Raw genomic sequence first — 11,972 nt, forward strand, 5'->3', positions numbered from 1 at the left:
TAGTATAGTATCATGGTACTAGTTTAGTATACCAGTACTGGTACAGTATAGCGGTACTAGTATAGTATCAACATGGTACTAGTACAGTATACCAGTACTAGTATAGTATCATGGTACTAGTACAGTATAGCGGTACTAGTATAGTGTCACGTACTATTGAATGAAAACCGGTACTATACTCTGTTTGAAAAGTACCAGTCCCCCTATATTTATTTATTTATTTTTGTTAACGGGCATGACGTGGTCACATGGTGACTTTGCTGCTTTTACCATCAGAGGAGCATGTTGGGCAGCGCACACACACAGAGTACTTACAAGCAGACACAGTGTGTAGACAGAAAAGGGAGAATGGACGCATTTTGGTGTAAAAAGTCAAGATAAAGGTGAAGTTATAACACTAAATGACAATAATAAACATATGTTTCATGTACACTAAGATGTTTTGTTACAATAATGACATTTTATGTGTTCCCCTTTATTTAGAAAAGTATGTTAATACATGATATTATTTAGAAAAGTATGGAAATACATGATATTATTTAGAAAAGTATGTTATTACATGATATTATTTAGAAAAGTATGTTAATACATGATATTATTTAGAAAAGTATGTTAATACATGATATTATTTAGAAAAGTATGTTAATACATGATATTATTTAGAAAAGTATGTTAATACATGATATTATTTAGAAAAGTATGTTAATACATGATATTATTTAGAAAAGTATGTTAATACATGATATATTTTAGAAAAGTATGTTAATACATGATATTATTTAGAAAAGTATGTTAATACATGATATTATTTAGAAAAGTATGTTAATACATGATATATTTTAGAAAAGTATGTTAATACATGATATTATTTAGAAAAGTATGTTAATACATGTTATTATTTAGAAAAGTATGTTAATACATGATATTATTTAGAAAAGTATGTTAATACATGATATTATTTAGAAAAGTATGTTAATACATGATATTATTTAGAAAAGTATGTTAATACATGATATTATTTAGAAAAGTATGTTAATACATGATATTATTTAGAAAAGTATGTTAATACATGATATTATTTAGAAAAGTATGTTAATACATGATATTATTTAGAAAAGTATGTTAATACATGATATTATTTAGAAAAGTATGTTAATACATGATATTATTTAGAAAAGTATGTTAATACATGATATTATTTAGAAAAGTATGTTAATACATGATATATTTTAGAAAAGTATGTTAATACATGATATTATTTAGAAAAGTATGTTAATACATGTTATTATTTAGAAAAGTATGTTAATACATGATATTATTTAGAAAAGTATGTTAATACATGATATTATTTAGAAAAGTATGTTAATACATGATATTATTTAGAAAAGTATGTTAATACATGATATTATTTAGAAAAGTATGTTAATACATGATATTATTTAGAAAAGTATGTTAATACATGATATTATTTAGAAAAGTATGTTAATACATGATATATTTTAGAAAAGTATGTTAATACATGATATTATTTAGAAAAGTATGTTAATACATGTTATTATTTAGAAAAGTATGTTAATACATGATATTATTTAGAAAAGTATGTTATTACATGATATTATTTAGAAAAGTATGTTAATACATGATATTATTTAGAAAAGTATGTTAATACATGATATTATTTAGAAAAGTATGTTAATACATGATATTATTTAGAAAAGTATGTTATTACATGATATTATTTAGAAAAGTATGTTAATACATGATATTATTTAGAAAAGTATGTTAATACATGTTGCTAGCGGTACTACAATGTTGTTGAGTGAACTTTGTCCTGGCACAGAGGTTACCTGGGTCCAGGTGGCATCGGGGACATGGGCATGTACACCAACTGCACGGGTGGAGCAGCTGCTCTGGTGGACCGCTGGTTGCTAGGAGAGAAGCACATGTACCAGACACCTTCATCACGGGTTAGTGAGCTGCTGGCCGGATGAAAAGTGTGCTCATTACCTGAAAGTGCTTCTCCTCCTAGGTGGTCTACCTCACCCAGGTGCCATACGACCCTGAGGGCCTTCTTGGAAGCATCAACTCCATCCTCATGGCTTTCCTTGGCCTGCAGGTGTGTCTGCTAGCTGTCATGATGCTGGCCTGCAGGTGTGTCTGCTAGCTGTCATGATGCTGGCCTGCAGGTGTGTCTGCTAGCTGTCATGATGCTGGCCTGCAGGTGTGTCTGCTAGCTGTCATGATGCTGGCCTGCAGGTGTGTCTGCTAGCTGTCATGATGCTGCTAGCTGTCATGATGCAGGCCTGCAGGTGTGTCTGCTAGCTGTCATGATGCTTCTAGCTGTCATGATGCTGGCCTGCAGGTGTGTCTGCTAGCTGTCATGATGCAGGCCTGCAGGTGTGTCTGCTAGCTGTCATGATGCAGGCCTGCAGGTGTGTCTGCTAGCTGTCATGATGCTTCTAGCTGTCATGATGCAGGCCTGCAGGTGTGTCTGCTAGCTGTCATGATGCTGGCCTGCAGGTGTGTCTGCTAGCTGTCATGATGCTGGCCTGCAGGTGTGTCTGCTAGCTGTCATGATGCTGGCCTGCAGGTGTGTCTGCTAGCTGTCATGATGCTGGCCTGCAGGTGTGTCTGCTAGCTGTCATGATGCTGGCCTGCAGGTGTGTCTGCTAGCTGTCATGATGCTGGCCTGCAGGTGTGTCTGCTAGCTGTCATGATGCTGGCCTGCAGGTGTGTCTGCTAGCTGTCATGATGCTGGCCTGCAGGTGTGTCTGCTAGCTGTCATGATGCTGGCCTGCAGGTGTGTCTGCTAGCTGTCATGATGCTGGCCTGCAGGTGTGTCTGCTAGCTGTCATGATGCTGGCCTGCAGGTGTGTCTGCTAGCTGTCATGATGCTGGCCTGCAGGTGTGTCTGCTAGCTGTCATGATGCTGGTCTCTTGTGAACTTGTCTTCCATCTTCCCAGGCAGGGAAGATCATCTTACACTACAGAGATCGTCCTTCTAGCATCATCTCAAGGTGCCTCATTTGGGCTCTCTTCTTGGTAAGTACCAATGATGATGTCACCGAGGCCACGTTAGCATGACTTGGTTGTCATGGCAACACAACCTTCCACCAAGTTGTGTCTAAAGTGATATGATCTTTGTTGTATTGTTGTGTTTACTGTTTGCTTGTATACAATGTACTATTGTGTAGTATTTGTCGACAAACCCCGTTTCCATATGAGTTGGGAAATGGTGTTAGATGTAAATATAAACGGAATACAATTATTTGCAAATCCTTTTCAAGCCATATTCAGTTGAATATGCTACAAAGACAACATATTTCATGTTCAAACTCATAAACATTTTTTTTTTGGCAAATCATTAACTTTAGAATTTGATGTCAGCAACACGTGACAAAGAAGTTGGGAAAGGTGGCAATAAATACTGATAAAGTTGAGGAATGCTCATCAAACACTTATTTGGAACATCCCACAGGTGTGCAGGCTAATTGGGAACAGGTGGGTGCCATGATTGGCTATAAAAACAGCTTCCCCAAAAAATGCTCAGTCCTTCACAAAAAAGGATGGTGCGAGGGTCACCACTTTGTCCACAACTGCGTGAGCAAATTGTTGAACAGTTTAAGAACAACCTTTCTCAAAGTGCAATTGCAAGAAATGTAGGGATTTCACCATCTACGCTCCATAATATCATCAAAAGGTTCAGAGAATGTGGAGAAATCACTGCAGGTAAGCAGCATGGCCGGAAACCAACATTGAATGAGCGTGACCTTCCATCCCTCAGACGGCACTGTATCAAAAAGCGACATCAATCTCTAAAGGATATCACCACATGGGCTCAGGAACACTCCAGAAAACCACTGTCAGTAACTACAGTTGGTCGCTACATTTGTAAGTGCAAGTTAAAGCTCTACTATGCAAAGCCAAAGCCATTTATCAACAACACCCAGAAACGCCGCCGGCTTCTCTGGGCCCGAGATCATCTAAGATGGACTCATGCAAAGTGGAAAAGTGTTCTGTGGTCTGACGAGTCCACATTTCTAATTGTTTTTGGAAATATTCCACATCATGTCATCCGGACCAAAGGGGAAGCGAACCATCCAGACTGTTATCGACGCAAAGTGTAAAAGGCAGCATGTGTGATGGTATGGGGGTGTATTAGTGTGTGATGGTATGGGGGTGTATTAGTGTGTGATGGTATGGGGGTGTATTAGTGGCCAAGACATGGGTAACTTACACATCTGTGAAGGCACCATTAATGCTGAAAGGTACATACAGCTTTTGGAACAACATATGTTGCCATCTAAGCGCCGTCTTTTTCATGGACGCCCCTGCTTATTTCAGCAAGACAATGCCAAGCCACATTCAGCACGTGTTACAACAGCGTGGCTTCGTAAAAAAAGAGTGCGGGTACTTTCCTGGCCCGCCTGCAGTCCAGACCTGTCTCCCATTGAAAATGTGTGGTGCGTTATGAAGCCTAAAATAGCACAAGGGAGACCCCGGACTGTTGAACCACTGAAACTACATCAAACAAGAAAGCTTCAACAATTAGTTTCCTCACTTCCCAATCGTTTACTGAGTGTTGTTAAAAGGAAAGGCCATGTAACACAGTGGTGAACATGCCCTTTCCCAACTACTTTGGCACGTGTTGCAGCCATGACATTCTAAGTTCATTATTATTTGCAAAAAAAAAAATGTTTATGAGTTTGAACATGAAATATGTTGTCTTTGTAGCATATTCAACTGAATATGGCTTGAAAAGGATTAGCAAATCATTGTATTCTGTTTATATTTACATCTAACACCATTTCCCAACTCATATGGAAACGGGGTTTGTACAATGCACCATTGTGTAATATTTGTTTACAATGTACTAATGTGTAGTATTTGTCTACAATGTAGTATTGGTGTACAATGTACTATTGTGTAGTATTTGTTTACAATGTACCATTGTGTAATATTTGTTTACAATGTACTAATGTGTAGTATTTGTTTACAATGTAGTATTGGTGTACAATGTACTAATGTGTAGTATTTGTCGACAATGTGCTATTGTGTAGTATGTGTATAGTGTACAAAGTACAAAAGCAGTGAAGTTGTCAGGTTGTGTAAATAAAAAGAGAATACCACAGATCATTTTCAACTTATGTTCAATTGAATAGACTGCAAAGAAACTTTGTTTTTGTAAATAATCATGAAGTTAGAATTTAATGGCAGCAACACATTGCAAAAAAGTTGTCAGAGGGGCATTTTTACCAGTGTGTTACATTCTTACCAGTGTGTTACATTCTTACCAGTGTGTTACATTCTTACCAGTGTGTTACATTCTTACCAGTGTGTTACATTCTTACCAGTGTGTTACATTCTTACCAGTGTGTTACATTCTTACCAGTGTCTTACATTCTTACCAGTGTGTTACATTCTTACCAGTGTGTTACATTCTTACCAGTGTGTTACATTCTTACCAGTGTGTTACATTCTTACCGGTGTGTTACATTTTTACCAGTGTGTTACATTCTTACCAGTGTGTTACATTCTTACCGGTGTGTTACATTTTTACCGGTGTGTTACATTCTTACCGGTGTGTTACATTCTTACCGGTGTGTTACATTCTTACCGGTGTGTTACATTCTTACCGGTGTGTTACATTCTTACCGGTGTGTTACATTCTTACCAGTGTGTTACATTCTTACCGGTGTGTTACATTCTTACCGGTGTGTTACATTCTTACCGGTGTGTTACATTCTTACCGGTGTGTTACATTCTTACCGGTGTGTTACATTCTTACCAGTGTGTTACATTCTTACCAGTCTAATCAATTGAATATAAGTTGAAAAGGATTTGCAAATCATTGTTTTTATTTACCATTTACACATGACAACTTCCCTGCTTTTGTACTTTGTACTATAATATTGTGTACTATTGCTATAATAATAATACATTTTATTTCTAGGCGCCTTTCTATGTGCAATAATATTGTGTACCTTACTATTGCTATGTGCTATAATATTGTGTACTATTGCTATGTGCTATAATATTGTGTACTATTGCTATGTGCTATAATATTGTGTACTATTGCTATGTGCTATAATATTGTGTACTATTGCTATGTGCTATAATATTGTGTACTATTGCTATGTGCTATAATATTGTGTACTATTGCTATGTGCTATAATATTGTGTACTATTGCTATGTGCTATAATATTGTGTACTATTGCTATGTGCTATAATATTGTGTACTATTGCTATGTGCTATAATATTGTGTACTATTGCTATGTGCTATAATATTGTGTATGATGACCACACAGGGAGTCATTTCAGCAGTTCTCACCAAGTGTTCCACAGACCAGGGATTCATTCCTGTCAATAAGAACTTGTGGTAAGTTCTGTCCTACACTTGTCAAAGTACTTTGTAGTATTAGTGTGTACTCTTTGCAGGTCTGTGTCCTACGTGACTACACTTGTCAAAGTACTTTGTAGTATTAGTGTGTACTCTTTGCAGGTCTGTGTCCTACGTGACTACACTTGTAATGTCAAAGTACTTTGTAGTATTAGTGTGTACTCTTTGCAGGTCTGTGTCCTACGTGACTACACTTGTAATGTCAAAGTACTTTGTAGTATTAGTGTGTACTCTTTGCAGGTCTGTGTCCTACGTGACTACACTTGTAATGTCAAAGTACTTTGTAGTATTAGTGTGTACTCTTTGCAGGTCTGTGTCCTACGTGACTACACTTGTAATGTCAAAGTACTTTGTAGTATTAGTGTGTACTCTTTGCAGGTCTGTGTCCTACGTGACTACACTTGTAATGTCAAAGTACTTTGTAGTATTAGTGTGTACTCTTTGCAGGTCTGTGTCCTACGTGACTACACTGGTAATGTCAAAGTACTTTGTAGTATTAGTGTGTACTCTTTGCAGGTCTGTGTCCTACGTGACTACACTTGTAATGTCAAAGTACTTTGTAGTATTAGTGTGTACTCTTTGCAGGTCTGTGTCCTACGTGACTACACTTGTAATGTCAAAGTACTTTGTAGTATTAGTGTGTACTCTTTGCAGGTCTGTGTCCTACGTGACTACACTGGCCTGCTTTGCTTTTGTGCTGCTGTCCGTGTTCTACTACCTGGTGGACGTGAAGAAGTGGTGGTCAGGAGCACCTTTCTGCTACCCTGGTGAGCATGACACATATATACTGTAGTTTATACACATATACATCTAGTTGTACATAAATACTGTAGTTTATACACATATACATCTAGTTGTACATAAATACTGTAGTTTATACACATATACATCTAGTTGTACATAAATACTGTAGTTTATACACATGTACATCTAGTTGTACACAAATACTGTAGTTTATACACATATACATCTAGTTGTACATAAATACTGTAGTTTATACACATATACATCTAGTTGTACATAAATACTGTAGTTTATACACATGTACATCTAGTTGTACATAAATACTGTAGTTTATACACATATACATCTAGTTGTACATAAATACTGTAGTTTATACACATATACATCTAGTTGTACATAAATACTGTAGTTTATACACATATACATCTAGTTGTACATAAATACTGTAGTTTATACACATATACATCTAGTTGTACATAAATACTGTAGTTGATACACATTTAATTCAATTTTTTATCATTCAGGCTGTTTACAATTCAGTCGTTGTTTACAATTCAGTTGTTGATTATTGTTTACTCTTCAGTTGTTTATCATTCAGGCTGTTTACTCTTTAGTGGTATATCATTCAGGCTGTTGATTATTGTTTACTCTTCAGTTGTTGTTGTTTACTCTTCAGTTGTTGTTGTTTACTCTTCAGTTGTTGTTTACTATTCAGTTGTTGTTTATTGTTTACTCTTGAGTTGTTGTTTATAGTTTACTTTTTAGTTGTTGTTGATAGTTTACTATTCAGTTGTTGTTGATTGTTTAATCTTTATTTGTTGATTGTTTACTATTCAGTTGTTGTTTATTGTTTACTATTCAGTTGTTGTTGATTGTTTACTCTTGAATTGTTGTTAATTGTTTACTCTTGAGTTGTTGTTTATAGTTTACTTTTTAGTTGTTGTTGATAGTTTACTATTCAGTTGTTGTTGATTGTTTAATCTTTATTTGTTGATTGTTTACTATTCAGTTGTTGTTTATTGTTTAATCTTTATTTGTTGATTGTTTACTATTCAGTTGTTGTTTATTGTTTACTATTCAGTTGTTGTTGATTGTTTACTCTTGAATTGTTGTTGATTGTTTACTCTTGAGTTATTGTTTGTTTACTATTCAGTTGTTGTTTACTCTTCAGTTGTTGTTGATTGTTTACTCTTCAGTTGTTATTGTAGATTGTTTACTCTTCAGTTGTTATTCTTGATTGTTTACTATTCAGTTGTTGTTTATTGTTTACTATTCAGTTGTTGTTTACTCTTCAGTTGTTGTTGATTGTTTACTCTTCAGTTGTTATTGTAGATTGTTTACTCTTCAGTTGTTATTCTTGATTGTTTACTATTCAGTTGTTGTTGATTGTTTACTCTTGAATTGTTGTTGATTGTTTACTCTTGAGTTGTTGTTTGTTTACTATTCAGTTGTTTTTTACTCTTCAGTAGTTGTTGATTGTTTACTCTTCAGTTGTTATTGTAGATTGTTTACTCTTCAGTTGTTATTGTAGATTGTTTACTCTTCATTTGTTATTGTAGATGGTTTACTCTTCAGTTGTTGTTGATTGTTTACTCTTGAGTTGTTGTTTATTGTTTACTATTCAGTTGTTGTTTACTCTTCAGTTGTTGTTGATTGTTTACTCTTGAGTTGTTGTTTATTGTTTACTATTCAGTTGTTGTTTAGTCTTCAGTTGTTGTTGATTGTTTACCATGTGTTGTTGTTGACATGGTCCAGGCATGAACTCCATCCTGGTCTACGTGGGCCATGAGGTGTTAGAGGACTACTTCCCCTTCCGCTGGCAGATGATCAACACTCAGTCTCATGCTGAGCATCTCTCACAGAACCTGCTGGCAGTTTCTTGCTGGCTCCTCATCTCATATCTGCTCTACAGGAAGAAGATCTTCTGGAAGATTTAGAAGCTTCCAGAAGATCTTTCTTTGTTTGTTTGTTTGTTTGTTTTTCTCTTCATCTTTGCTGAAAACCTCTTTATGAAGAGAAGGCTGCATTTGTGTTTCCTCCTTCATTCTTCTGAACAGGACTCTCATGGTCCTCACACACACATGACTTGTCTTCTGAACAGGACTCTCATGGTCCTCACACACATGACTTGTCTTCTGAACAGGACTCTCATGGTCCTCACACACACATGACTTGTCTCCTGAACAGGACTCTCATGGTCCTCACACACACATGACTTGTCTCCTGAACAGGACTCTCATGGTCCTCACTTACATGACTTGTCTTCTGAACAGGACTCTCACGGTCCTCACACACATGACTTGTCTTCTGAACAGGACTCTCATGGTCCTCACACACACATGACTTGTCTCCTGAACAGGACTCTCATGGTCCTCACACACACATGACTTGTCTTCTGAACAGGACTCTCATGGTCCTCACACACACATGACTTGTCTTCTGAACAGGACTCTCATGGTCCTCACACACACATGACTTGTCTTCTGAACAGGACTCTCATGGTCCTCACACACACATGACTTGTCTCCTGAACAGGACTCTCATGGTCCTCACACACACATGACTTGTCTTCTGAACAGGACTCTCATGGTCCTCACACACACATGACTTGTCTTCTGAACAGGACTCTCATGGTCCTCACACACACATGACTTGTCTTCTGAACAGGACTCTCATGGTCCTCACACAACACAGATGACTTGTCAGGAAGACCCAAGTCAGACCTTCTCTTGCTGGACTTGTGAGGGACGTGACTTGGTAAGACTTGATTGATCTAAGTCATGTGACCAGAGTGAAGATGACTTAATCATCACTTTTCTATTCATTATTTTTCATCTCATTTCACTTCTCAGCATCAAAAGTCTGGAGTCAGTCAACAATTGTACTTCAACACATCATTTGTTTATTTCAGACAAATTGATGCACTTTAAATGTTACAATTTTATTAAAATGATTCTTTGCTGTAAGTTGATCATATTTCTTTCCTTTAATGTTAATAGCCCGTTATGCAGAGGTGTACTTACAACCATCTTACAGACACGTGATGGTGCTAACAAAGTAGTTGACACTACTAAAGGGAATTCTCAGTCCTTATGAGAGACACCAAGATGGTTGTCATGCACTGGAAACATCAACATCAACATAAGTCCACTTATAATGAAGACAATGGAAGTCATGATGACTTCTTTTTACCATAAAACCAAATAAATAACCATCCAAAAACATACTCAACTTGCATGTGGTGACCTGAACATGACAATATTGTTATTATAAACCAAGCATAGACAATATTGTTATTATAAACCAAGTATAGACAATATTGTTATTATAAACCAAGTATAGACAATATTGTTATTATAAACCAAGTATAGACAATATTGTTATTATAAACCAAGTATAGACAATATTGTTATTATAAACCAAGTATAGACAATATTGTTATTATAAACCAAGTATAGACAATATTGTTATTATAAACCAAGTATAGACAATATTGTTATTATAAACCAAGTATAGACAATATTGTTATTATAAGCGCTAACACAAACTATAGCAGTGATCGCAGAGCGCTAACTAGCTTATGCTGCTATATTGACATAGTGAGCTGCTGCATGGCCTCTGAGTTGGTGAAAGTTAATTGTAGTTGATAAATCATGTCTCTCACCTGGATAGTTGAAGGTTGTGGACATAAACCCACAAGTTGGTCAACTTTGACATCCAACTTAGACCCGCAGATGGCCAGAAAGACACGAAAAGACGCCCGTTTGTTAGCCCTTTGTGTCGGCATCCCAGTGAGAGCAGACGTTGTACAGTAAGTGATTGTTTTATTATGTTGTCTGCATGATTAGTAGTGTTGTCCAAGGAAATAGTGAACCTTGTGATGCATCTGTGAGATAAATACTCCGCCGTTTGATTAAAATTCATAAATATTACATGTTAATATGAATGTTATTACACTTATACTTACATTGTATAACAAGAGTTTGGATGTTTTTTTATCAATATTACATGTTAATATGAATGTTATTACACTTATACTTACATTGTACAACAAGAGTTTGGATGTTTTTATCAATATTACATGTTAATATGAATGTTATTACACTTATACTTACATTGTATAACAAGAGTTTGGATGTTTTTTTTTATCAATATTACATGTTAATATGAATGTTATTACACTTATACTTACATTGTACAACAAGAGTTTGGATGTTTTCAAGCACTTTATAGGAAGAATAGATGGACTCATTGGCTCCATTGTCAGATGACTCTTGCTGGCATTTGTTTAAGATTTAGAATGCAGAAGAGGAAAAGGTGTTGACATAAATAATAATATGCAGAAATACATAAATAATAATATGCAGAAATACATAAATAATAATATGCATAATTCTTGCAGTTCCTCTTTAAATAAAAGCCTGTTTGCATCTTTATGTTTTTCAGCTTTTAACACGGACCAGAAATGTAATATTCAACTGACAACGTACATCAACTACTGACTGTTGGGAGTTTATTTACAACATGTCGGTGACTGAACATTGTTGGGAGTTTATTTACAACATGTCGGTGACTGAACATTGTTGGGAGTTTATTTACAACACGTCGGTGACTGAACATTGTTGGGAGTTTATTTACAACACGTCGGTGACTGAACATTGTTGGGAGTTTATTTCCAACCCGTCGATGACTGAACATTGTTGGGAGTTTATTTCCAACCCGTCGATGACTGAACATTGTTGGGAGTTTATTTACAACACGTCGGCGACTGAACATTGTTGGGAGTTTATTTCCAACACGTCGGCGACTGAACATTGTTGGGAGTT

General features: G+C 36.0%; 1 protein-coding gene across 1 annotated transcript in view; it reads left to right on the plus strand.

Annotated features, from left to right (window-relative positions):
* Positions 1 to 9,226, plus strand: part of LOC133634252 (heparan-alpha-glucosaminide N-acetyltransferase-like) — a 32,811-nt gene extending 23,585 nt beyond the window's left edge. Inside the window, exons 13-18 of the mRNA XM_062027378.1 lie at positions 1,841 to 1,967; positions 2,030 to 2,116; positions 2,965 to 3,042; positions 6,311 to 6,381; positions 7,057 to 7,169; positions 8,902 to 9,226. Coding sequence (XP_061883362.1) covers positions 1,841 to 1,967; positions 2,030 to 2,116; positions 2,965 to 3,042; positions 6,311 to 6,381; positions 7,057 to 7,169; positions 8,902 to 9,083 — 658 coding nt within the window. The 3' untranslated portion in view covers positions 9,084 to 9,226. The remainder of the gene's footprint in view (positions 1 to 1,840; positions 1,968 to 2,029; positions 2,117 to 2,964; positions 3,043 to 6,310; positions 6,382 to 7,056; positions 7,170 to 8,901) is intronic.
* The last annotated feature ends 2,746 nt before the right edge of the window (positions 9,227 to 11,972 follow it).

Source organism: Entelurus aequoreus, linkage group LG18 (assembly GCF_033978785.1).
Source record: "Entelurus aequoreus isolate RoL-2023_Sb linkage group LG18, RoL_Eaeq_v1.1, whole genome shotgun sequence".
In the NCBI taxonomy this organism is placed as follows: Eukaryota; Metazoa; Chordata; class Actinopteri; order Syngnathiformes; family Syngnathidae; genus Entelurus; species Entelurus aequoreus.